General features: G+C 38.8%; 1 protein-coding gene across 2 annotated transcripts; it reads left to right on the top strand.

The window, feature by feature from the left end:
- The first annotated feature begins 571 nt into the window (after positions 1–571).
- LOC131160215 (G-type lectin S-receptor-like serine/threonine-protein kinase At4g27290) lies at positions 572–26,571 on the top strand. Of its 2 annotated transcripts, XM_058115640.1 has the most exons (7): positions 572–1,933; positions 2,049–2,198; positions 25,029–25,186; positions 25,311–25,521; positions 25,627–25,864; positions 25,940–26,090; positions 26,201–26,571. In XM_058115640.1, exons 1-7 carry the CDS (start codon positions 643–645, stop codon positions 26,507–26,509), a joined length of 2,508 nt encoding a protein of 835 aa, XP_057971623.1. In that variant the 5' UTR covers positions 572–642; the 3' UTR covers positions 26,510–26,571. The 2 variants fall into 2 exon arrangements, with proteins under 2 accessions (XP_057971623.1, XP_057971624.1); XM_058115641.1 differs by lacking the exon at positions 25,940–26,090 and having other exon boundaries at positions 26,201–26,340.
- The last annotated feature ends 484 nt before the right edge of the window (positions 26,572–27,055 follow it).

Raw genomic sequence — 27,055 nt, 5'->3', positions numbered from 1 at the left:
CAATTTAATTTTCGTTCTTCATTTACGATCTCAGACACCCTATGTTACATACTATTAGTTGATAGTACGATTAAAAAATGTTTTTAGTAATTTATTTCCGAGTTTGATATTAAATGGTTAATATTCCTGCATATTGCACAAGTAAGTATATAAAAAGAAAACAAGGGGATTATTTGACCTTCAAAACCACAATATTAAATTTTAGTAAATTTGAATTAAAAATAAAATAAAAAATATAGGTTTTTGTACAATTAAATAAAAAAATAATAGATTTATTACAATATCCTACATAATTTAAGATGCCTATTTAATGGGCTTTCTTTTTTCCCAAAACAAAATACATTCATTAAATATGTGAGTTGACACATATTAATTGCATCTTTTATTTACTATCCAAAATTGGCTATATTTTATTTTATTTTAGTTCTGATTCAAAATCCCATGCACTACATCATTACATTTACAATTTATTTTTATCACGTTTTAAATTATAAATTTGTAATAATATTTTGCTTATAAATTTGTTATTGCCTTACTTTCTTTGCTAATCTAAACAACGACATCCGGATTTCATACATCACATCTTCGGAGTTCGGGCACTTTGACTTACTCCATCCGTGTTGATTTTGGGATTGGGGAAAAATGATGAATATTCTTTTTCTTCTGCTTGTGATTATGGAGCCACTGTGCCTGTTCGTCATCAAAAGGGGCAGCGCAGCAGATACCATTAGGCCATCGCAGTTTTTGAGGGAGGGCGACACCTTGGTCTCCAATGGAGGAAAGTTCGAAATGGGTTTCTTCAGCCCTGGCAAAAGCTCCAGCAATGTCTACTTGGGAATCTGGTTCAAACCCATCCCAGTCAGAACAGTTGTTTGGGTTGCAAACAGAGACAAACCCATCCAAAACCCACCCGGCGCTTTGACGATCAACGGCAGCGGCAGTCTCCTCCTTCTCTGCCAGAACCACGGGGTCGTGTGGTCATCGAGTTCACCGGAACAGGACGGCGTGAACCCAGTAGCTCAGCTCTTGGACACCGGAAATTTGGTGGTAAGAGATGAGAGAAATTCAGAGAGTAATAGTAGTTATTTGTGGCAAAGCTTTGACTACATAGGTGATACTTTTCTTCCTGGGATGAAGCTTGGAGCAGACCTAAAGACCGGTCAGGTCTGGCGCATGTCGTCGTGGAAGAGCCCCGACGATCCGTCTCCGGGCGACCTCAGCTACGGGATGGAACCTACCTCTTACGCTGAAGCCTTAATGAGGAAAGATTCTGCAAAGTTCTTCCGAAGCGGGCCCTGGAATGGCGTCCGGTTCAGCGGCGGTCCGGAGCTTAGGCCGAACCCGCTTATCGGTTTTCAGTTCGTTGCCAATTCCGAGGAGCTTTACTCCACGGACCAGCTGAAGAACGAGTCTGTCATAACCATGTACCGGCTGAACGACACAACCGGTACCGGGGACCGTTACATTTGGTTCGAAGCTGAGCAGACATGGAAAACCTACCTCTCAAACCCCACGGACAACTGCGACACTTACGGCTTGTGCGGTGCGTATGGGATTTGTGTGATCAGCGAGTCGCCAGTTTGCCAGTGCGTGAAAGGGTTTGTGCCGAAGTCACCGAGAAAATGGAGCACGATGGACTGGTCGGAAGGGTGCGCGAGAAGCCAGGCATTGAAGTGTGGAGAGGGAGAAGGGTTTGCCAAGTTCAACGGGTTGAAGCTTCCGGATACGGCGCATACATGGCTGGACAACAGCATGAATCTGGAGGAATGTAGAGCGAAGTGCCTGGCCAACTGCTCCTGCGTGGCTTACGCCAACTCGGATATTCGAGGAAGCGGCGGTGGGTGTGTCATGTGGTTTGGTGATCTTGTGGATATGCGGCAGACTTCCATCGATGACCAGCCGTTGTATATTCGAATGCCAATTTCGGAACTAGGTACGCGTTGGGTTGGGTGTGGCAGCTAGCTAGTTGGTTCTTTTGAGATGTTATTTGGAGAACAGTATAGATCGAAATTTAACTTGATTTGTTTTGTTATTTTGATTTTTAACAGTAGCTGAGGAAAAACACAGCCAGCGCAAGAAGGTAGTACTGGTTTGCGTGGTTGTCGTTGCCGCCATCACATGGGCACTAATTCCATATTCTGGGGTTGTTGTGATCGGCTTTTACCTTCACCTCCGCAAAAGCAACAAAAACTCGGAAGGTAAATATGCAAACATACGTAAGGCATTAATTGCATGGTGATTGCCACCCCAAATTTTTAATGCGAATCTTTAATTTAATGTTTTAACTAGCTTATTCACAGACCATTATATTTTAGATCTTTTGAAAATTTGCTTGATTATGTTTCATTAAAAGTTGGTCCTTGATTTCTATCTTAATTTCTTTGATTATTTTCGTAGTTAACTATCTCTCTTTTTTTTTTTTTTTTTCCTTGAGAGATAAACTAGTATTTTATTAAAGAAAGCTTCTCCCAGGCAAGGTGCTTGGAGACAGGAAAAAAGGCAAGGAAGAAGTAGAATAGAGCCTTGGTAGCATTAATTACATTACATTGTGAGATGCATACATGAACATAACTCTTAAATGCTAACAAAAGAGAGCACAATTAACAAATCTTCCCAACCAAGAAAGCGTAGTTACGACAGATATGAATCTAGAGAAAAAAGATTGCTTAATATCCTATTAATGATCATAATAAGGATAGTTTCCTTGTTATGAAAAATTCTTATATTCCTTTCCTTCCAAATTTCCTATTCGAAGGCTTCCGGTAGTGCGTCCTTGATTTTCTTCATCACCTTTCGTTTTTGAGAAGTCCATTGTAGATTCATGATGTAATGCCCCAACCTGAGTCTGTCAGGGAGCACTACGTCTTTCCTCTTCCACCTAGAGCAGACAACAGGGGGCAGACCTTATCGAACTAATGACTGACCCCACAATAAAACACATGTCCTTTTAAGTGTGTTGTTGTCCTCACTCACACACATCTTGAGAAAACTTCTCAGGTGGTCACCCATCCCAAGATTACTTTAAGGCAAGCACGCTTAACTATGAAATTCTTATGGGAAGGCTCCCGAAAAGAAATGTGCACTTTGTTGATATGGGTAGTAACATCTAGTCTTTTAAGCCTTTCATCATGGGGTATCACATTCTCCCTCACTTATAAAACGCAATGTCCTCGTTGCGAATCCACATTTCCAAACCTAGGCGATGTGAATCTCATCACACTTCCGGCTGGGTGTTGGCTCTGATACCATTTAACATATACTGAAACTGTGATACATGAATATTTCATATCATTAATTATCAAATCAGTCATATCATTTTGCATATATACGTATATCATGAAAATCATCGACTCGTACGCCAGTATTACACATTTTATCATAGCTCGGCCCGTATACCGGTAAATTATAGTACAGCTCGTACGCTGGCAAATCACATCCATAGCTCGACATGTACGTCGAAAAATCATATCATAGCACAACTCGTACGCTAAAATTCATATTCATAGCACGACCCATATGCCGGCAAAATATATCCATAACTCAGCCCGTACGCTGGCAAATCATACACATAGCACGGCCCGTATGCCGATTTTTCATTATAAAAATCAGTATCACAATCACATTTCTAGAATACAGTATTTCAAAACCATTTTTACTCACGCTACACTAATAGGTTTTTCACATATTCAACATTCCATCATTTCCAACAGTATTTTCTCAAATATAAATCATATATATATATATTTATTTATTTATTTATTTCCTAAAATCAAATGCTATAAAAATATACATATTTTCATAAAATATTAGCTTAGTTTATCCCCTTACCTGATTCTTGAAAATCCCCTAAGAAAATATGTCCCGCCTCCGCAGGATTCCCAACTCAACACCTTGGAAACAACATTTCCTGGAACTAAAGTTTAGTATTTCTACGCGTATAACACTTTCTACAACTGTCAAAAATCCAAATATTGAGTAGAAAGCCTTACCCTAGATTTGGGATGGTTTCCACTTCAGCCCCACCGACGATCTGCTCTGGTAGACTTGCAGAGAACTTTCCCAGGAGCGTCGTGGTGGCTTCAAATCATCCAACTAGTAGAAATCCAGCCCGAAATCGAAGAGAGAAAGAGGAGGGACCGAAGGGTAGGAGAGAGAAAAGATCTACGCAGAAAATTAGTTTTAAGCCTATTTAAATTGTGGCCTTCGTCGACGAGCCACGTCAACTCGTCGACGAGGTCAATACAAAATTCGTCGACGAACTCTCCCTTTCATCGACAAAATTCAAAAACCCCAAAATCATCCTCTCAGTATTTCCTCGTTGACGAGCTCCTGTTATATCCTCTTTGACGAGTCTCCTGTATTCATCGACGAGGAGCTGAAAAATTCCTCGAGATTTATCCTTTCCAAAATATAATGTCGTCGACAAATGCGAATCGTTCGTCAACAAAGTCGACTGCCTCCTTCTGTTTCCGGTTTCCATTTCCCTTTCTTTTTATTATTTAAATATCATTATTTTTTGGGTCCATACATTCTCCCCTCCTTATAAAATTTCATCCTCAAAATTTACTATTCACGTAACTCGTCATCTCTTAATAAGGAAAGGGTTTACTTATTTTATTACTTACCCTTATTTATGGCGAAGGAATACTGTGGTTACATTTCGAGTCCTGGGAGATTACATATACAAAAGAAAAATTCTCTCAAAACTAAAATGCTACACTAATTAAACCATTACATGTACCTACAAAAGAAATACTACTTAACTACTTAAGTTTCTTGAAATAGTTGGGGTACTTCTGCTTTATCTGCCCCTCGAACTCCCAAGAAGCCTCTTCAATGGTATGATTCCTCCACAAAACTTTCACCTGAGGAATCTTCTTATTACATAGCTCTTGTACTTTCTTATCCAGAATCTGTATTGGTACCTCCTCATACACCAGTGAATCACTTAACTCTAATTCATCATAACTGATGATATGAGAAGGATCTGGGACATATTTTCTCAACATAGTAACATGGAATACATCATGGATCCTGGACAATATAGGTGGCAAAACTAGCCTGTAAGCTATTGGTCCCACTTTATCTAGAATCTCAAATGGACCGATAAACCTAAGACTAAGTTTACCCTTTTTTCTGAATCGCATAACCCCTTTCATCGGAGTTATCTTCAAAAACACATGATTACCCACATCAAATTCTAGATTCATGCGGTGATTATCAGCATAACTTTTCTGTCGGCTCTGAGCTGCATTGATCTTGTCTCTAATAAGCCGAACCTTATCACGTGCTTGCTGCATAAGCTCCGGCCCCACTACTCGCCGCTCACCCACTTCATCCCAAAACAAAGGAGAATAGCATCTTCTACCGTATAGGGCCTTAAATGGTGTTATGCCAATGCTGGTCTGATAACTGTTATTATATGCAAACTCTACCAGTGGCATGAACTGAGTCTAACTACCCCCAAAATCCAATACACACGTACGGAGCATATCCTCTATTGTCTGTATCGTCCTCTCAGTCTGCCTATTTGATTGAGGATGGAATGCTGTGCTAAATGACAATTGAGACCTTAGTACTTCCTGCAGACTCTTCCAAAAACATGACGTAAAATGCTGGTCTCAATCTAACACAATCGATACTAGCACCCTATGAGAACGAACTATCTCCAGAATGTAGATCTCCGTTAAACGGTTGAGGGAGTAGCTGATCTTGATAGGTATAAAGTGGGCGGTCTTAGTTAAACGGTCAACAATCACCCAAATGGCATTCTGGCCATGTAATGTCGTCGGCAGTCCTGACACGAAGTCCATAGATATATGATCCCACTTCCACTCTAAGATAAATAACGGTTGCAATTACCTTGCCGGCCTCTAGTGTTTATCCTTTATCTACTGACACGTCAAACACTGGACTACATACTCGGTGATTTCTCTCTTCATACCAGTCCACCAGTACAACCCTCGCAGATCTCTGTACATCTTCGTACTACCGGGATTAACTGTATATAAAGATCTGCAAACCTCCTCTAAAATAGTCTTTCTGATCTCAGTATCGGCAGGAACACATAATCTAGTACAGAACCGCAAAACTCCATCATCTGCAATACTGAATTCCTCCCCCTAACCACTCTGTACTCTGTCTATCACCTCTGCTAATTCTGGATCTTTCTTTTGAGTAGCTTTAATTCTTTCTTATAGAGTAGGTTGTACTACTAGGCTGGCAATACACACTGGAGAATCACTCTCTACCAATTCTATGCGGAGTCTCTCCAGATCCATCATGATCGGATACTAGATCTCCATAGCCATCAACACTGGTTCCTTGGATTTCCTACTTATTGCATCAGCTACCATGTTTGCTTTCTTTGGGTGATAACTAATGGTACAATCAAAATATTTAATCAGTTCTAACCACCTTCTCTGCCTCATATTCAGTTCCTTCTGCTTGAAGAAATACTTTAAGTTCTTGTGGTCGGAGAAAATCTCACACTGCTCGCCGTACAGGTAATGCCTCCAAATTTTCAATGCGTGTACCACTGCAACCAATTTTAGATCATGTGTAGGATAGTTCTTTTCATATTCTTTCAATTGCCTGGACGCATACGCCATTACCCTACCATGCTGCATCAATACATAGCCAAGTCTCTTCAAGGACGCATCACTGTAAATGACATACCCCTCACCCCTTGATGGTATAAGCAATATTGGTGCTGTGACTAATCTTTGCTTCAGTTCTTGAAAACTCTACTCACAGCTGTCATCTCACTCAAATATGACAATCTTCCTTGTCACTCGTGTCAAAGGTCCTGACAAAGTTAAGAATCCCTCAACAAAACTGCGGTAATAGCCAGCTAGCCCCAAGAAACTCCTGATCTCCTAGACATTTCTTGGTCTAGCCCAATTCACTATTACCTCAATCTTTCTAGGATCCAAAGAAATACCGTCTCCAGATAGAACATGCCCCAAGAACATGACCTTCTCAAGTCAGAATTCACATTTACTGAACTTGGCGTACAACTTATTTTCGCGAAGTATCTGCAAAACTTGCCTCAATCGCGTCTCATGCTCCTCGAATAGACCAGTACATCATCAATAAAAACAACAACAAACTAGTCCAACAAACTAGTCTAGGTATTGATGGAAGACTCTGTTCGTCAAGTCCATAAATACCGCAAGAGCATTCGTCAAACCAAACGACATAATGAGAAACTCGTAATGCCCGTACTTGGTCCTGAAGGTCGTCTTCGAGACGTCTTCTGCTTTCACTTTTAACTGGTGGTAGTTGGATCTGAGGTTAATCTTTGAATACACCCGTGTACCCTAGAGCTGGTCAAACAAATCGTCGATACGGGGTAGAGGATATTTGTTCTTGATTGTCACATTATTAATCTCTCTATAGTCTATACACATCCTCATATTCCCGTCTTTTTTCTTCACAAATAAAACTGGAGCTCCCCACGGAGATACAATGGGTCGTATGAAGCCCTTATCAAGCAGATCTTGCAACTGATTCTTCAATTCTACTGGCGCCATCCGATAAGGTACTTTAGAAATCAGCACTGTACCAGAAGGTAGATCAATAAGGAAATCTACCTCACAATTAGGTGGTAAGCCTGGTAACTCGTCTGACAAAACATTTGTAAACTCCTTTATTACAAGCGTGCTAGTAAGTTTCAATTCATTCTCTGACATCTCCTTCACAACAGCCACAAATCCCTGACAACCACTCAGCAATAATCTTCTGGCCTGAATAGCTGAAATTAGCTGAGGTGAGGATTGCACTCGTGACCCTACGAACTTGAATTCTGCTTCCCCCGGAGATCTAAATATCACTTCCCGTGCTCGGCAATCTATGCTGGCAAAATTAGTTGCTAGCCAATCCATGCCAAATATAACATCAAACTCGTGCATGTCTAGCACTATCAGATCAACAAATAAAGTCTTTCCTTGAATATCAACTGGACAACCTCGGAGCACCTTACTACACCTCACTGCTAACCCAGTCGGTGTAGATACCAATAATTCAACATCTAATGATTGTGTTTTAGCCCCACATAATTTAACACACTCCGAAGACACGAACGAGTGTATAGCTCCTGAATCAAATAATGAAATAACTTTTTAAAAAAGAATAATTACTGTACCTGTCACCACGTCACTTGCCGTCTCAACCTCACCCGACGTCAGAGTAAATACCCTAGCTGGAGCCGTATTCCTCTGCTGGCCCCCACGTGGTGCCTGATAACCTCCCCGGTATGGTCTGGGAGCTGGAACTGCATTTTGGGGTAGGGCAGTCTCACACCATGTGCCCCGATCTACTGCAACGATAGCACACCACACTACCAGCTCTACACTCTCCCTAGTGCCTCATCCCACAAGTTTGGCAGATTGGAGGACCCTACCCTGTCTGCACCTCGCGTCATCCCATCTCCTATCTCCACCCTCTGCCATAGTTTCCTCTCCTCTATTGACCCGGTCTATGACCCTGCTGATATCCGATAGATACAGATCTCTTCCTTTGTCCCTGCTCTTCTACATCAAGACGCTCACCAATCTTTGCCAAGGCTGCCCTGTCGACCAACTCAGAAAAGTTCTGGATCCGCAGCACCACCACCTACTTGAATATGCTCTGCCTCAAGCCTCTCTTAAACCGCCTCGCCTTCTTTACTTCATCAGGAACAATATACAGGGTGAAACAAGAGAGTTCGATGAAACGTGCTGCATACTGCTGGACGGATAATTGTCCCTGCTTCAGACTCAGGAACTCTTCTACCTTAGCCTCCCTGATAGTAGTTGGAAAATACTTATCAAAGAATAATTCTTTAAATTGGTCCCATGTCATGGCTATCAGAGTCACCCTTTGCTGCTCCAATAGTCTCACCACAGTCCACCACCTCTCGGCCTCTCCTGTCAATCTATAGGTGGTGAAGAGGACTCTCTGTTCCTCAGTACACTGTAACACGACCAAGACCTTCTCGGTCTTCTATATCCAGTTCTCAACGGCTGCAGAATCAACTCCACTCGAGAATGCCAGAGGATTCATCTTCGTAAACTTCTCTATGGTGCACCCATGGCCTGCAGATAGACCACCCTGCTCCCTCGAGCTCCTAGCGATCTCAGCCATAACCTGCTGAGCCACGCTACGTCATACTATGTCAGAGTTGGTCCCAGCTGCACCTGATGGTCCTGCTCCATCACTGCCACTCGCATGGGCACTATTTCCTCCCGGATCCATCCTAAAAACAACAAACGCAACTTAGAAATCCTATGCTCATAATTTACCCACTTATCTCAACATTTCCAACTCATTTTTAATCATCAGTCCTACATTTTAGGAACACAACCCGATAATAGCTTACTATGGTTTTCCTGAAATCGTCACCCTAGGAAAAACACAGAAACTACTAAGGAAGTCCTACCTATAGACTGTAGAACAACCTTAAATCATTTCCTAAACTCTGGTATTGTTTCCACTGCATTCTAAAGTCTACAAAACCTAGCAACCTAGGCTTTGATACCATTTGTAATGCCCCAACCTGGGTCTGCCAAGGAGCACCGTGTTTCTCCTCCTCCACCTGGACCAGACAATAGGGGGCGGGTTTTATCGGACTAATAACTGGCCCCACAAACCAACACATGTCCTTTTCAATGTGTTTTTGTCCTCATTCACACACTTCCTGAGAAAACTTCCTAGGTGGTCACCTATACCAAGATTGCTCTAAGTCAAGCACGCTTAACTATGAAATTCTTATGGGAAGGCTCCCAAAACGAAATGTGCACCTTGTTGATATGGGTAGTAATATCTAGTCTTTTAAGCCTTTCATCCATGGAGTATCACATTCTCCCCCACTTATAGAACGCAACGTCCTCATTGTGAACCCGCATTTCCAAATTCACGCGATGTGAATCTCATCACACTTCTAGGTGGGTGTTGGCTCTGATACCATTTAACATATATTGAAACTGTGATACATGAATATTTCATTTCATTAATTAACAAATCAGTCATATCATTTTGCATATATACGTATATCATGAAAATCATTGGCTCGTACACCGACAAATCACAACACAGCCCGTACGCTGGCAAATCACATCCATATCTTGGCCCGTACGCCGGAAAATCATATCATAGCACAGCCCGTACACTGGCAATTCACATTCATAGCATGACCCATACGCCAGAAAAATATATTCATAGCTCAACCCGTATGTTGGCAAATCATACACATAGCACAGCCCGTACGCTGGCAAATCATACACATAGCACAACCCGTACTCCGGAAAATCATATAAAAATATCGGCCCGTACACCAGTTTTCCATTATAAAAATCCGTATCATAATCACATTTTCAGAAAACAGTATTTCAAAACCATTTTTACTTATGCCACACTAACAGGTTTTCGCATATTCAACATACCATCATTTCCAACAGTATTTTCCCAAATATAAATCATATATATATATATATATATATATATATATGTGTCCTGAAATCAAATGCTATAACAATATACATATTTTCATAAAATACTAGCTTAGTTTATTCCCTTACCTGTTCTTGAAAAGCCCCTAAGAAAATCTGTCCCGCACCCTTAGGATTCCCAACTCAACACCCTGGAAACATCATTTCGTAGAACTAAAGTTCAGTATTTCTACGCGCATAACACTTTCTACAATTGTCAAAAATCCAAATATTGAGTAGAAAGCCTTACCCTAGATTTGGGATGGTTTCCACTTCAGCCCCACCGACGATCTGCTCCAGCAGACTTGCAAAGAACTTTTCCAGGAGCGTTATGGTAGCTTTAGATCGTCAAATCGGTGGAAATGCAGCCCGAAATCGAAGAGAGAAGGAGGAGGGACCGAAAGGTAGGAGAGAGAAAAGATCTGCACAGAAAATTTCAGCTGAAAATGAACTTTAGGCCAATTTAAACTGTGGCCTTCATCGACGAGCCACGTCACTTCGTCGACGAGGTCAATACAAAATTCGTCGACGAACTCTCCCCTTCGTCAACGAAATTCAGAAACCCCAAAATCATCCTCTCGATATTTCCTCATCGACAAGCGACGTCACCTCATCGACGAGCCCAATTATATTTTCGTCGACAAATCTTATCCTCGTCGACGAGCTCTTGTTATACTCTCGTCGACGTGTCCCTTGTATTCGTCGACGAGGAGCTGAAAAATTCCTCGGAATTTATCCTTTCCAAAATACAATGTCGTTGACTGACTCTTTATGTTTTTGGTTTCCATTTCCCTTTTTTTTATTATTTAAATACCATTATTTTTCAGGTTGTTACACAAGAGGTTCAACAAAGATGTCCAATCTTGCCTACTAAAAGGGCACCGCAATAAAAGATGATCCACAATTTCATTATCATTTTTACGAAGGTAGCAAAATGAAATCATGACCTAGCCTCTCTTTTGCAAATTGTCCACTGCGATAATGTTGTTGTTGAATGAAAGCCAAAGAAATAGGGAGATTTAGAAGGAATGATGGAATTCCAAATTTTTAGAAAATGATACCCCATTCTTCCTCCATATTTAATCATCCACAAATGCTCATAAAAACTCTTCACCGTGAACAAGTTGTTAGCTGAAAATGCCAAATACAATGGTTTGTCCGAGCTGGATTTGTTTGAACAACATACATCAACATCAATAGGTTTACAACCGAAGTGACTTGTGTTCCTCTAGGTGACCCGTTGAAGATGATTTTCAAAAAAATTCTTAGTTCAATTAAGAATGAGAACCTCACTAACCTTTGCCTTTTGATTTGTAGACGACTAGAATAAATGTGGAAAAATCTACTTTAAAGGCCTTGTTATAGCCCAATGATCCATCCAAAGTATTGTTCCCACTGTTAATCTAATTTTTTTGTAAAAGAGGGTAAAGATTTTATTAACGAAAAACACGTACAAGAGTATACAAGCTCAAGCTAGAAACTTGGGAGAAAAAAAATAGTCATCACTTGACGATTTTACAACATGACAAATGAATAGATTTTCCAAAATATATATCCAAACCAAAGAGCTGTCGAATACCATAGAACAACCCCAAGACACGAGAAATCCTCTAAATTAACCTCCTAAATTAGCTAAAATGTAATGAAACTTTTTTTAGTCCAAATTCGAAAAAGTGGGATAGGACCTAGACCAAAGGAAAAGACAATGAACACATCTAGGAAAAACTTCAACGGTTGAGGAGGAGTGCTCCCTAAAGATTCTTGTGTATCTTTCTTTCCAAATCTCCCAACAAACCACCACCATAATGACTGCTCTAAAATTCTTCAAAAAACCTTCAAGAAAAGTAGAATTCCAAATATCATAAAGTGAACTGAACTTATACGACATGGCCATCTTTAATTGCAAGAAACAGAAAAGGAAGACCACAAATTTCTGCTGAGCCGACAATGAAAGAGAAGATCGGTGATTAACATTTTCAACGTCCCTCTTGTAGAGAACACACATTGAAGCAAATTTCCAACCTCTTCTTTGTAGATTATCTGCAATCAAAATTCTATCGTTAATTGCCAACAAACAAAAGACACTGAGCTTTGACGAAATGAAGATGTTCTAAAGCTACGCCATATGGGTGTGCTGATTCCATACTTGACACATATCACCTTTTTCTAGAGGCTGTTATCTTCAATAGAAAATCTCCAAATCCTTTTTCGAGAAGGGCTGTATTCATTATATCCAATTGTTTGATTCGAAGACCTCCCTTATTCTTAGTAAAAGTTACAAAGCACCATCTGACAAAGGAATATTTGAAACTCTCTGTCGTTCCTCTCCAAAGGAAATTTATTTGGTATCTTTCCAAGAGCTTACCAATCCTCTTCTACAAATGGAAAATTGACATGTAATACATGGGGAGATTAGAAAGCACTGAATTGATTAGAGTCATTCTACCTCTCATGAAGAGAAATTTTGATTTCCATTTTCCAACTTCCTTTCCATTTTTTCAAAAATTGGGTCTCAAATATGTCTATCTAAGGGCTTTACTCCCAAAGGAATGTCGAGGTAAAAGGAAGGGAGGGAGCCCGGTGAGCAACTCAAAATGTATGCCTTTGAATGCGCAACAACAATGTATCTGATTGGATACATTCAACTTTTTGACAAGTGAACTTTCATCCTGGTAACTATGTCGAAGCAAAGAAAAATTGTCCTAAGATTTCTAAGCTTCACAATGGAATTACTGCAAAAAATAATAGTGTCATCAGTGAATAGAAGATGAGAGAGGTTTATAAAATAAGACCTATTATGAAGTTTTGTGAGCATTGGTGTAATCCCAAGAGGGGGTTGTATGAATTGAAATTTTAAAAACTTTGGCTAATAATTTTGTCGATTCACTAATAATAACCTAATAAGAAAATAAAGTGTGTATGTAAAACAATCACAGCAATATATATACAATCATACACATGCGAAAAATTAAAAAGAGAAGGGAAAGAGAGAATGGCATCGAGATTTTTACGAGATTCTACTATCCCCGCCTACATCCTTGCCTTGAGCAAATCACCCAAAGATTTCCACTAAACCACTCCTTCAAAACCAGGCGGAGTTGCCCATTACACCAATCCTTATAAGCAGACCAACCTCTCCAAGTGATACCCCATGCTCGACATGGTTCAAACCCGAACCATATTCCCTCCTTACAGGAGGAGAAACCTCTCCAAGCAATATCCCCTAATTCGGTACGGTTTACACCGTAATCCCTCTTTCTAGACGGAGATACCTTTCCAAGTGATGTACCCTCACTTGGCACGGTTCACAACCTGACCTGTAAAGAGCTGATTTTGAAAAAGTTTTACGTAAAAGAAGATGCTTCTTCAAAAGCTAATTTGTACAATGAAAAACTTTCTAAATGCACTCTCAAATGATTTGCAATTTGAAGTTCACTAGGGTTAGGGTTTTCCTCTCAAAAATATTTTTCAAGTAAATGAGAGTATTAAAAATGATTTTTCTCAAATGACCTTTGAAATATCAAATAGTGAGAATCTTTTTAAGAAAATATATATGAGTGAATATACGCTCAAAGCTCTCTTGAATAAACTCAAAATATTTTCTCCAAAAAATATTTTCAAAAGAATAATAGGAGAAGTATGATCCTTGATCTTCAAAAGGAGTATGAAATATCCGTAAGAATCAAAGAATATTCAAGTATAATTTCAATATAGATCCCTAACCTTCTCCAAGTGAAATGGCTTACTATTTATAGGTAAATTTGAAATATGACCGTTGAGTGTTATAATAATAATTAGTTTCAATTTTTTATGACCATTGGGAGCTCAAAATAGCTTCAACCTGAGAGGTCCGGTCGACCGGCCAAAGGGCGATTTCCCTTTTAGAGTGGTTCAATCGGCTGGGCATATGATCCAGTCTGCCAGATCAACCTTGTATGAAGTCTGGTTGATTGGGCTTAATGATCCGATCAACTAGCCCCTTTATAAAAATGAGTTTTGGCCAGTTTAGTAAAAAGGCTTTTCATGTAAAATTGAAGATCCTAAGGTCAATTTAAGGTCAGTGTAGAGCGTCAATTTAAATCAAATGAAATGCATGCACAATTGAAACCCAATAACAATACAACTGAAAAAATATAAGGTCTTCAAGCTTTGCTCTTTACAATTCCATGGAATACGCTAGAAGGTATGCTTGATTAAGTACTTCAAGGCTTCCATTTTGCATTAGACATTTGTGCTTATAGAAACATAAACATGTTCATACACTTAGCGCACAAATGAGATGTTGTACTTTATCATTATCAAAACGGGAGAGGACTTAAAAAGTAAACAATTTTAATTCCCTTGATCAAGTCTTTGTCAAAACATTGGCCAACATTTGGGAAAGCGCCTCCATGATAATAACAAAGAGAAACGAGGATATATGGCCCCCTTGGGGCTTTCTATTTGATTGTATCGAAAGGCCCAATGAATTGGGATTTCCTTATTGGGCCAGGTCATTTCGGGGCAAGCGGATCGTTTATGATGAAGAGGATGAGCTTCAAGAGAATGATTCGGAGTTCTTGCAGAGTGGAACCATAAAGGGTCCCCTTGTCTAAGACCCCTCGAACTCTTGAAGAAGCCTGAAACGTCACTGTTAAGCAATAAAAAGAATGATGCCCTAAAAATACACCATTTTATCCAACGTCTCCATTTGAATCCGAACCCCATGGTACCTAATAAATTGCAGAGGCATTCCCAATTAACATGGTCAAATGCCTTTTCCAAATCAAGCTTGCATACAAAGCTTTCATACTTTTTCTTCCTTAAGAAATCAATGCTCTCATTAGCAATGAGGGTAGCATCAAGAATTTGTCTACCTGAAACAAAGGCCATCTGATTATCTGAAATGATCAACAAGAGCACCATTTTTAATCTGTTGGATAGAACTTTAGCCAATATTTTGTAGAATATGCCCACTAGACTAATAGGTCTAAAATCTTTAATGTCCACCGCTCCACCTTTTTTTGGAATGATAACAATAAATGTGGCATTCAGGTTGTTCTCAAACTTCTTGTTTAAGTAAAATTCATGAAAGGTTGAAATGAAATCATTCTTCAAGAATTTCCAATAGTTTTTGAACAAAATAAATAGCGAAGCCGTCTGAACCCGACGATTTTTCCCCATTCATCATAGTCACAACATTCCAAATTTCTTCCTTGGAAAAGGGGCACTCAAGCTTGTCCCTACAATAAGAAGGCAAACTAGTTGCATTATTCCCTGAGAGATCAGACCTCCAAGAAAAAGGGTTCTGTCATAAGGTCCTAAAAAAGCTTATTATCTTTGTCTTTGATCTCACTATGCTTCTCACAAACTTTATTGTTGATAACTAGTCTTGAAATGAAATTGGTTTTCCTATGCATTGAGGCCATTTTGTGAAAATATCAAGTGTTCTTATCTCCCACCTTAAGCCATAACTCTCTAGATTTGATTCTCCAAGAACTTTCCTCCCGATCCAATATTTGGAGAAGATTTCTATTTGCTTCTTCCATGCAGGCTTTTTCATTTGCCTCAAGAGTACCCATTTCAAATTTTTTATTCCAATAATCCACTACTTTAATCAAATTTGCTTTCCTCGAATGTTTCCCTGCTGAGAATTTCTTACTCCAAGTTTTTACTTGCTCCTTAACATACTTAAGTTTCTTTGCCAACATGAAGGAAAATTGACCCATGGAAAGTCACTGAATTCCACCAACTCTCAATTATTTCCTTGAATCCATCATCTAAGAACCAACTATTATCGAATCTGAAAGGAACTTTTCCCCAATTAATGACGCCGTAGTCTAGTAAAATGGGATTATGGTCAGAAATGCAACGAGTTAGTGTTTTTTGGAAAATCCGAGGAAACAAACCCAACCATTGCAGAGAGAGAAAAAATATGTCCAGTCTAGAGAGAGTGGGGATGTTGTGTTTATTGGAACAAGTAAAAGCTACTCCACTAAGAGGAAGATCCACCAAATCCCATTTAGAAATAAAGTCCAAGAAATCGCTCATGGACCTCAAAATACGAACACATCTTGTTCTCTCGTTGGGAAATCTGAATTCATTGAAATCACTACAAATGCACCAAGGGAGGAGGGAATTATTATTTATCTAGGAGAGTTCTATCTATAATGACATTCTTTCCTAGTGTCTATGCAGCTCATACACAGTCGATAAAATCTACTCTCCACCTGCCAGTATATTCTGAAATGTCACAAAGATAGAAAAATTGCCTTGATCAATTTATTTTTGTTAGAAAATATTAGATTTCCATGCAACCAAGATACCTCCCGAGACTCCCCTAGAGTTTATAACAACCCATTCAACATTGTTAACTTTCTAGATAGACTTCATCATAGCTTTTTCAAAAGACACTAACTTCGTTTCTTGAAAGCAAATAATGCCCGGTTTCCAAACATCCATTATATCCTTTATTCTGTTACTCTTTTCTTGATAGTTGAGCCCTCTAACATTCCACGATAAAATTTTGGGACTCATAATGGAACTAAAGTTGTATCCCGAGGTGTCTTACTTTTCTTAATGTTCAACAAAAGGAATTTAACATTCTGCCCACAGTCTTCCTTTCTAATACCAACATCATTGCCAATTTCGGTTGCTCTCTCAATGGCCCAACCCGTAGAAATTTCCTTATCTGTGGCAATATTAAAACAAAGAAAAATCTGCAAGCTATACCACAATTATAGTAGGATGATGGGCTTAGTTGGTAAATATTCTGAGATTACAGGGGATCTGGAGGTCTTGCACAGGAATTGGGCTCCACTGTTTTACCTTTAATGGGCTACTTTTTGGGCTTCCACACGTGCTTCACTTTCTGTCCACTGTTTTTTGGACGAGGCCCATTTCGAATGGCTTGTTGAGACACCTCCCTCATGGGCCTACCAATTTTTCCAAGCCTAGGCCCTAAAGCTATCTTTAGGTCTAAACCGTAGGCTTGTTTTTCTGACGGAATGGCAGCCTCTGTAGGATGTGTTGGTTGTCCAAATAGCCGTTTGAATTTTGAACTTTGAGATGAAAGATTCATGTGGGGGCTTGAGTGCAATGCTGGTTTTCCTATTCCAGAATCCTGAGCCTTAACTACAACCCTTATACACGTGAAAACACACTACACCTTCGTCAACCTCCACGTCACTGAACCTACTGCTATCTACTGCTGTATTTTCAAAACTTCATCTCTCTTAAATGCTTAACTCCTGCCTTTTTGTTTTCTTGGATCCATTGCTGAGCGTTGGCCTCGCCGATAACCACCTTAGCCGGGAGTGATTCAGGATTTTCTAAGAAACTTTGTGCATCTTGTGAATTCCCGGGTTCTTGAGGGTGTATCTATGTGTTTCCAATTCTATATGAAGATGAACTTTGGGACATCTCTCACTCTGATTTCAATTCTAATGTCTTCTCCCAACCAGTCCAAGTTGTTGAAACCAACTACTTCCCCCCCCCCCCCCTCCCCCCCCGCGGGGCGGTAAGAATTTGGCTCTGCTATTGTGAGTGAGAAGCCCTGGGCTACAATGGATCAAGTGCAAGGAGGCGAAGAAGAGAATGTAGAATAGAGCAAACAAGGATAACAGAAGAATTCTCTGCGTGATCTTTTTCTGTATTGAATCAGCAAATATATATAGTATAAAATGGAATAAAAAATGGTTAGAGGCTAACAGCAGGAATAAAAATACAGTTATTCCTAACAAATTCCCTGTAACAGAATGGAGAAAACAAAATAAAAATAAAAATAAAAATAAAAATCTGCAGTCACGGTTATGAGCATCACCCACTTCATTCTTCAACAGCTTCCCCTAAGATGGAGAGTAGATGTCTTCTACTCCCATGTGAGCCTAAGCTCTTTGTGAGAATATCTCTTACTTGTAACTTGCTTTCCACATGTTTTGCTGAAATGCAACCTTCTTGAATCTTGTCTCTAATAAAATGACAATCTATTTCTATGTGCTTTGTCCTCTCATGAAAAATGGGATTGGTGGCAATGTGTATAGCTGATTTGTTGTCACAGAATAAGGAAGCAGCCTATGGATGAGTAATTTGTAGATCATTAAGTAAATACCTTAGCCAAGTCAACTCACAACTTACATTTGTCATCGCGCGGTACTTTGCTTCTGTAGAAGACCTAGAGACCACACTTTGTTTCTTTGATTTCCAAGACACCAATGATTTCCCAAGGAACACGCAGGAGCCTGTCACAGACCTTCTGGTGTCTGGACAAGCCCCCCAATTTGAATCACAAAAGCCTCTAAGATGGATCTCTGAGTCCATTGGATAGAACAAACCCTGTCCCGGTGACCCCTTTGATGAATCGGGGTACCTTGTGGGCTACCTACAGGTGTGGCATCCTTGGATTCTTCATGAATTGGCTTAGCATTTGGACTAAGAAAGCTAATTCAGGCCTGGTTATGGTCAGATACAATAATCTACCAATCAATCTTCTATAAAGAGCAGGCTCAGGAAGTAATTCCCCTTCTTCTTTGGACATTCTCACATTTTGATCTAAGGGAATCCTTGTTGGAGTGGAGCCAATGGTACCCGAGTCTCTTAAAATGTCCAACGCATATTTGCGTTGACATAAATGAATCCCCTTTGCTGTCCTTGCCACTTCAATACCCAAAAAATACTTTAGCTTGCCAAGGTCTTTGATTTTGAATTGGTCATCAAGAGACCTCTTCAATTGATCAATTTCATCCATGTTATTTCCAGCAACTACTATATCATCCACATATACAAGAATAGTTGTGAAAGAGCCCTCAGTTACCTTTGTGAACAAGTTGTAATCTGCCTGGACTGAATATATCCTTGGTGAATGATGAAATTTTAGAGTTTTGAGTACCATTGACGTGAGGCCTGTTTGAGACCATTTAAACTTTTGTTTAATTTGTATACTTTTCTCCCACCTTCATTAGGATACCCCAGGGGCAACTCCATGTACACCTCCTCCTCCAAATCCCCATGTAGGAAGGCATTATTGACATCAAATTGCTGTAAGGACCACCCTTTTACTGCTACGATGGCTAACAAGGTTCTCACAGTAACAATTTTTGCCACTGGAGAAAAGGTTTCATGATAGTCCAACCCCTTCTGCTGTGTGTACCCTTTAGCAACGAGCCTGGCCTTGTATCTTTCTATGCTACCATCAGTAAGAAATTTAATTTTGTAAACCCATTTACAACCTATTGGTTCTTTATCAGGAGGTAAATCTATAATAATCCAAGTGTCATTGAGTTCAAGGGTAGCAATTTCAGCCTTCATGGCCTCTACCCACTTGGAGGATGTACTTGCTTTTAGGTAAGTTGTAGGTTCAGTGTGTGAAGTTATGGAGGTCACAAAAGTCTTGTGAGGTACAGACAATTTATCATAAGATATGGTGGCATTTAGAGGAGAAGGCTTACCTGTTAAGATCTGGTCGTTCTGCTTGTCCAAGTCCTGAGATGGGGAAAGGAAGCTTGACTGCTGACATATGAAAACCTGCAAATGAGTGGGAGCTCTTCTTATTCTGGCTGATTTTCTGGGTAAGTGTGTATGGGTGCTATCACCAGCTTCTGTTTCTGGTCTGAAATTATTTTGGGAACTGATTTGTTCATTACTTTCTGAATCAAATAATGCAGTAGGGATTGGTTCTGCTTCTGAATTGGTATTGGAGCTGTCAGTGTCTATGGAGTGATTGTGAATGGGCAGAGCAGGAATGGAAATGACAGGATTTTGAGTAAAACATAACTCATTTGGACTTGGTGGTGAATTAGTGTTGCTCAAATTAGTATCAGGACGACTGATTATGTTCATTTTGAAAGGAAAGACAGTTTCATGAAACACAACATTTTGAGAGATGAAGACCCTTTTAGTATCAAGATCTAGAAGTCTATATCCTTTGACACCAAAGGGATAACCAATAAATACTGACTTTTTGGACCTTAGATTAAATTTTTGTCTTCCATTAACCAAAGTGATAGCAAAGGCCAAGCACCCAAAAACCTTTAGATGGTCGTAGCTGGGTTTCCTTTTGAACAAAACCTCAAAAAGGCTTTTATGATTTAATAATGGGGATGGAGTTTTGTTAATGAGGTATATAGCCGAGAGGATGCAGTGGTTCCAATATTTCAATGGAATGTTACTTTGAAATTTTAGTGCTCTTGCAACATTTAAAATATGTTGATGTTTTCTTTCAACAATAGCATTTTGTTGAGGTGTCTCCACACATGTCCTTTGATGTAAAATTCCATGTTTTAGATAAAATTCTTTCATGTCAAACTCACCTCCATTATCACTACGAATGGTTTTCACTTTTGTTTCAAATTGGGTTTCTATCATCACACAAAAATTTTGTAAATTGGTGCTTGCTTCTAATTTTAACTTCAACATATAAGCCCAAGTACACCTACTGAAATCATCTACAATAGTCAAAAAATACCTGCAGCCATCATGACTCATCTCATTACATGGACCCCATATGTCACAATGCATTAGCTCAAAGCATTTCTTAGATCGATGTTGACTAGTTGGAAATGGTAGCTTGTGTTGTTTAGCTAAGGGAAAAATGGGACATGGGTGGTCATTAGAAGATTTTGGTATGCTGATTTTTGGATCTGTGTCAAATTCAGAGTAAGAGGAATGGTCTAATCTATAGTGCCAGAGGTCCAAGGATTCACTGTTCTTGTTGACAGTAGCTGAAAAGCCAGTTTTGAGATTGAGTTTGGATAGAGCATCAGTTAAAGCTAAAGGAGAGACTTCCTTTTGCAGCATATGATAGAGTCCTTGCTTCATTTCACCCATGCCAGTCGTTGTTTAAGTCAAGAGGTCCTGAATATAACAGTAATCAAAGAAGAAAACAAGGCAACAATTTATTTTTTGAGTAATTTTCTTTGCTGAAATCAGATTAAAAGAAAAATTGGGAACACAAAGAGCATCGTGCAATATGAGATTCTTGGTGACCTTGACTGTTCCTATATGAGTAACAGGCACTATCTGACCATTTGGTAGAGTTATAGAGGAGGAAATGGTATTCTAGATGGAATGAAATAAGGACCTGGAATAGATCATATGGTCCGTTGCTCCAGTGTCAATGATCCAAGGGATTCATGAGACATTGCTGGATTTGGAAGGAAAAACAGAAAAACACAGAGATATACCAGAAATCTTGTGGTTATTTGTATCTGAGGATGAAGGTGTGACCATGGCATAAACATGATTTGCCAAAGGGATAGAGGCTTGGTTGCCTGAGATGGGTTTGAGGTGATCCAGAAGTTGAGTATACTGCTCTGGTGTCAATGACATTTGAGATTTGTCTTTTAAAACCCCCTACTCAGGACCAATAGCTGCATTGACATTTGAGAGATTTATGATAGGTCTATTCTTCTCTTGTCCTTTGTATCCTGTTGGGTATCCATGCAATCTATAGCTTTTATCTACTGTGTGGCCTGGAATTTGACAATGAGTACATGTGGGTTTGTTCGGATTTGCTTTGAAGCATCTCTCCAAAGAGTGTCCTGGTATTTTGTAGAAGGTACAATAATACCTATCCCTCCTTCGTTGCCCAGATTGTTTGCTAAAATTCCCTTTGCTTACCAAAGACATAGAGTCACTGCCTAGGTTATTTGTGGAAATTTCCCTTCTCTTTTCCTCTTGCTAGATAATGGAGTAAATTTCATTTAAGCTAGGAAAGGGTTTGATCAGCAGTTTCTGTGCTTTAATAGCTTTGTACGTATCATTGAGCCCCATTAAGAACTTCATTACACAATCCCTTTGCTGGTTTTGACCTACAACATTTTACCCTCCACAGGTACAATTAGGAATTGATTCATAGTTGAGTAATTCATCAAGCAAGGTTTTAAATTTAAAAAAATAAATGCTTATTGAGTCTTGATCTTGCTTGAGGTTTGTGATGCCTTGCTTTACCTCGAAAATTCTGGGAGCATTTTGCTTAGCAAAACGTTGCTCCAGCTCCAACCAAAGCTGATGAGCATTCTCTACATATGTGGTGCTGGATTTGATATCAATCGTCATTGTGTTCTACATCCATGTTATCACGATATCATTGCACCTCAACCAATGTTCCACTAGAGGATCATTGGGGTAAAGAGGTTCATAGATGGTACCATTAATGAATCCGAGTTTGTTCTTGATCCGTAAAGCTCTTTTCATGGATCTAGCCCAAGAATAATAGCTAGTGCAGTCCAAGGTGTGTGTGACAAGCATGACAGCTGAACCATTGCTGCTACCAATGAAATAAGGACTGGTGGGTTGCGTTGGGTCATGAGGAACAGCTCTTCGTGAATTGGTGTTTGGTGGTGGATTTGGAGGAATGGTTTGGCTGGTATTGAAGGATTCATCCATCGTGTCTCTGATACCATGTAAGAATTTGGCTCTGCTGTTGTGAGTAAGAAGCCCTGGGCTGCAATGGATCAAGCGCAGGGAGGAGAAGAAGAGAATGCAGAACAGAGCAAACAAGGATAACAAAAGAATTCTCTGTGTGTTCTTTTTCTGTATTGGATCAGCAAATATATATAATATAAAATGGAATAAAAAATGGTTAGAGGCTAATAGCAGGAATAAAAATACAGTTATTCCTAACAAATTCCCTATAACAGAATGGAGAAAACAAAATAAAAATAAAAATAAAAATCTGCAGTCACAGTTATGAGCATCTTCCTGTACCCACTTCATTCTTCAACACCCCCCCAACATATTAGAGCAATTGCCTAAAAAATGGCTCGGTTGCACAAATGATGAGGAATACCTTTAATGTAAAGCTAGTTGCATTGCCTTCGTCCTTGGGTTTATGGCATAGTGCTACCGGGTTCCATCTACTAAGTGTAAACTTGTATCCCTTGACCATTTTGAATTTTGATCTCCATGCAGCTTCTGCCATCGCCTTGCTTTCGAAGACGAAAAGGACCCGATCAAATTCCAATCTTCTGATTTCAAGTGTCCCCTTAATATTCCAGTACATACATCTACATTGATTTCTGATATCACCAATGTCTTTGGGGATCTCTTCAAAGTTTACAATGACGCATCCACTTAGAAAATTGATTCACTCCTTTGTTCTTTCCTTATCTGCCTGAAGAAAGACTCCGGTATCCATGAAGGAGATTTTATATTCTCCTTTCATGGGAAATTTACTCCCTAAAAACAGCTTGCTTGTAAGACTTACCCGCCGTTGATGAAGCCTTTGGAAAACCTTGTATTTTATGGTGCTTGAGAGGAGCTATTGTGAAGTGCTGCAAATCCCTTATTTTGAACCTCTTAATCTCGTTCCTCAATCTACTGCATGGATAAATCTGATGGTTTGTTTTGAGGTTGATGAAGAACTCCCTTTTATTGCGAACTTCTTCTTTACGAACTTCTTCTTTGCTATCTCCTTTCCTTTGTCTCGGTCTCTAGCTACTTGTTCCAAACTATTGAGCAACTAGGGAATAAATTGAATATGGATAAGTATGAATCTTTCAAACACTCTACCTTTAGCTGTGATGACTAGAAAAGCTTCCCCAGTTTTGTTGCATAAACTCAGTTTTATCGAACAACTCTCAAACTGCAGCCATCTACTTGACCATATCCTTTCTCTAACTCTGTATCCTTTCTCTCCATTGCTTTGTGGACCAAACACATATGCTATTTATTTCTATCATGTCCATTTTGCAAGCTTTTCATGTGCATTCTAGAACTCATGCTTGCATGTATATTGTTGGCATGCCTTTTGGATTCCTTTTAGACCCCCCAAGCATGACTGTATTAATTGATTTTTGGTTCCCACACCTCAATCTCATAGTCATACTTATTGCAAACTAGCTTCCTCCATAAGTTATCCTTTTCAATGCAAAACCACCAAAGCCCTTTCCCAAGAAAAGCCAAGTTCATCAATCTAAGGCTTTTAATACCCAATCCTTTATTTCGTATGGAAGGATATAGATTGTTCCACTTAGCTAGAGCATATTTGTGGTCAACTACATTCTTTCTCCAAACAAAAAAAGCTCTCTGCAATCTCTTAATTTTCTAAGCAACTAACAAGGGAATGGGTAAAATTGAGGCAAAATAAGTTGGAGGCTTTGCAAGAGCAGCTTTGGTAAGTGTTAACCTTCCTCCCAAGGAGAGGTACTTTGCTTTCTAAAGAGCTAATTTTGATTCAAATCTTTTCCATAATAAGGTCCCATGTTGGAATCGCTCCAACTTTAAATCCCAAAGTTAGCCCAAGATAAGTTGTGGGGAAAGTACCAAATTACACTTTTGAATGCTTTTAATTTTTGAAAACTACTTTAGTTTAATTTTTTGTTTTCACTCAATAACTATACTTTTTCACGATATTCTTCCACTATAAGTGAGGGTTATTAATAAAGTTGGGATGGAGCCGCTATGTGGGTGGCTTCCGGCTCTTTCCAAAAAAAAAAAACACTACATTTTTATATTTTTAGTTCTTATACATATTACACTTTTGGATGCTTTTATTATCTAATTATATCTCTAACTGTGTGGACATTAAGGTTTCTACGAATATGAATATACCAACTCAATTTTTATAATCTTGTTTTTTAGGAAATGCAAGGGGCAATTTAGGAAATGATTGCACTAATGAAATGCAAGAAAGAGACATGGAGTTACCATCGTTTGACTCTGAAAGCATAGCTTATGCCACTGATAATTTTTCAATTCACAAGAAGCTTGGAGAAGGTGGTTTTGGACCTGTGTACAAGGTAAGTATGCAAAATATATGTTATTTGGTACAATTTGATCATGAGAACAATATAACTTAGTTATGCTTTGCATTTATAATCCAATATTTTTTTATTCATTTTATGAGCATTGATTATTTATCAGGGTACACTGTTAGATGGTCGAGAAATTGCAGTGAAAAGACTTTCCTTATGTTCTGGACAAGGACTGAATGAGTTAAAAAATGAAGTCACACTTATTGCAAAGCTTCAACATCGAAATCTTGTAAAGCTTCTTGGTTGTTGCGTTGAAGGAGATGAAAGGATATTGATTTATGAATACATGCATAATAAAAGCTTGGACTTCTTTATATTTGGTTTGATTCTCACATGGCTTTGTGAATATTGTTAGACAATTGTCTATATGCTATCATAATATTCATGATTGTATTGATTTCACTAAGAATTGAGAAATTTGACAGATCAAACAAAGGGTCAACTATTAGAGTGGTCAAAGCGTTTTCACATTATTCTTGGAATTTCTCGAGGGCTTCTATATCTTCATCAAGATTCAAGATTAAGAATTATTCATAGAGATTTGAAAGCAAGTAATGTCTTACTTGACAATGAGATGAACGCAAAAATTTCAGACTTTGGCCTGGCTAGATGTTTTGGAAACAATCAGACTGTGGCAAACACAACTAGAGTGATTGGAACTTAGTAAGTTTCATAAACATACTTAATTATTTACTTCAACCCCTCATTACGTATATTATTTTCCTTCCAATCTTGCAGTGGTTATATGGCACCAGAATACGCTGTTGATGGGCTATTCTCAATAAAATCCGATGTCTTTAGTTTTGGTGTTTTATTACTTGAGATAGTAAGTGGAAAGAAAAATAGAGGATTTTATCACCCAAGTCATAACCTTAACCTCACTGGGCATGTAAGTTTATGCCAATATATGGCAAGATCTAAATTATTACATATTTTCGTTATGTATGATTAGTGATGAAAAAATTAATGTTTTTTTTTTTTCTTTTTTCTATGCAACAGGCATGGAGGTTATGGGAAGAAGGTCGACCAATGGAGTTGATTATTGATACACCATATGGGGATTCATACTATGTTCCACAAATGCTAAGATGCATCCATGTGGGACTCTTGTGCGTACAACAACAACCTGATGATAGGCCAAACATGTCTTCTGTGATTTTAATGTTGAGTAGTGAGAGTACACTACCTCGACCCAAAAGGCCTGGCTTTTTTGTGGATAGGAATCTAGTAGAAGAAGTAAATTCTTCTAATAAATTCATATCAAATTCTACCAATGAGATTACAATTACGGTATTAGAGGCTCGATAGAGCTGCATTTGGTGACCCATAATGCCCGATTCAAAGATGGACTGAAGGAGAATATTGTTCATATGTGCATCCAAGTTGGTACTTATATTTATGCTAAATAATTTGTGATTAATATTCTTCAAAATTATACCGAATAGATATCCAAGTGAAAAATATTATTAAACAAAATCATCATAAGGGTTTAATCTAGTTAATCATACAATCAATCCATTGACTTTCAGTAATGGCTCAGATCCTAGTTATATACTCTAAGTAACCACACACTCAATTCATGAGTGATTTTATTTAATTACTCAATGAATATTAATGCTATGTTTGGTTTGTGAATGTCTATTCATATTAATGAAATAGAATAAGATAAGAACGTAATAAAAATTATATAGGCATATAATAATATTTTAGAAAAAAATCACTTTGGCAAAATTTTGTGTTATTTCCATCAATTTAAACATGAATTAGAATACAAATAAATATTTCCATTGTGAAATTTAGAAATAGTCATTCATTGTATATTCCATTTTGTGGATTCATAAAATTTTTTTGAAT

Source organism: Malania oleifera, chromosome 7 (assembly GCF_029873635.1).
Source record: "Malania oleifera isolate guangnan ecotype guangnan chromosome 7, ASM2987363v1, whole genome shotgun sequence".
Classification (NCBI taxonomy): Eukaryota; Viridiplantae; Streptophyta; class Magnoliopsida; order Santalales; family Ximeniaceae; genus Malania; species Malania oleifera.
This window is presented reverse-complemented; position numbering and strand designations above follow the sequence as displayed.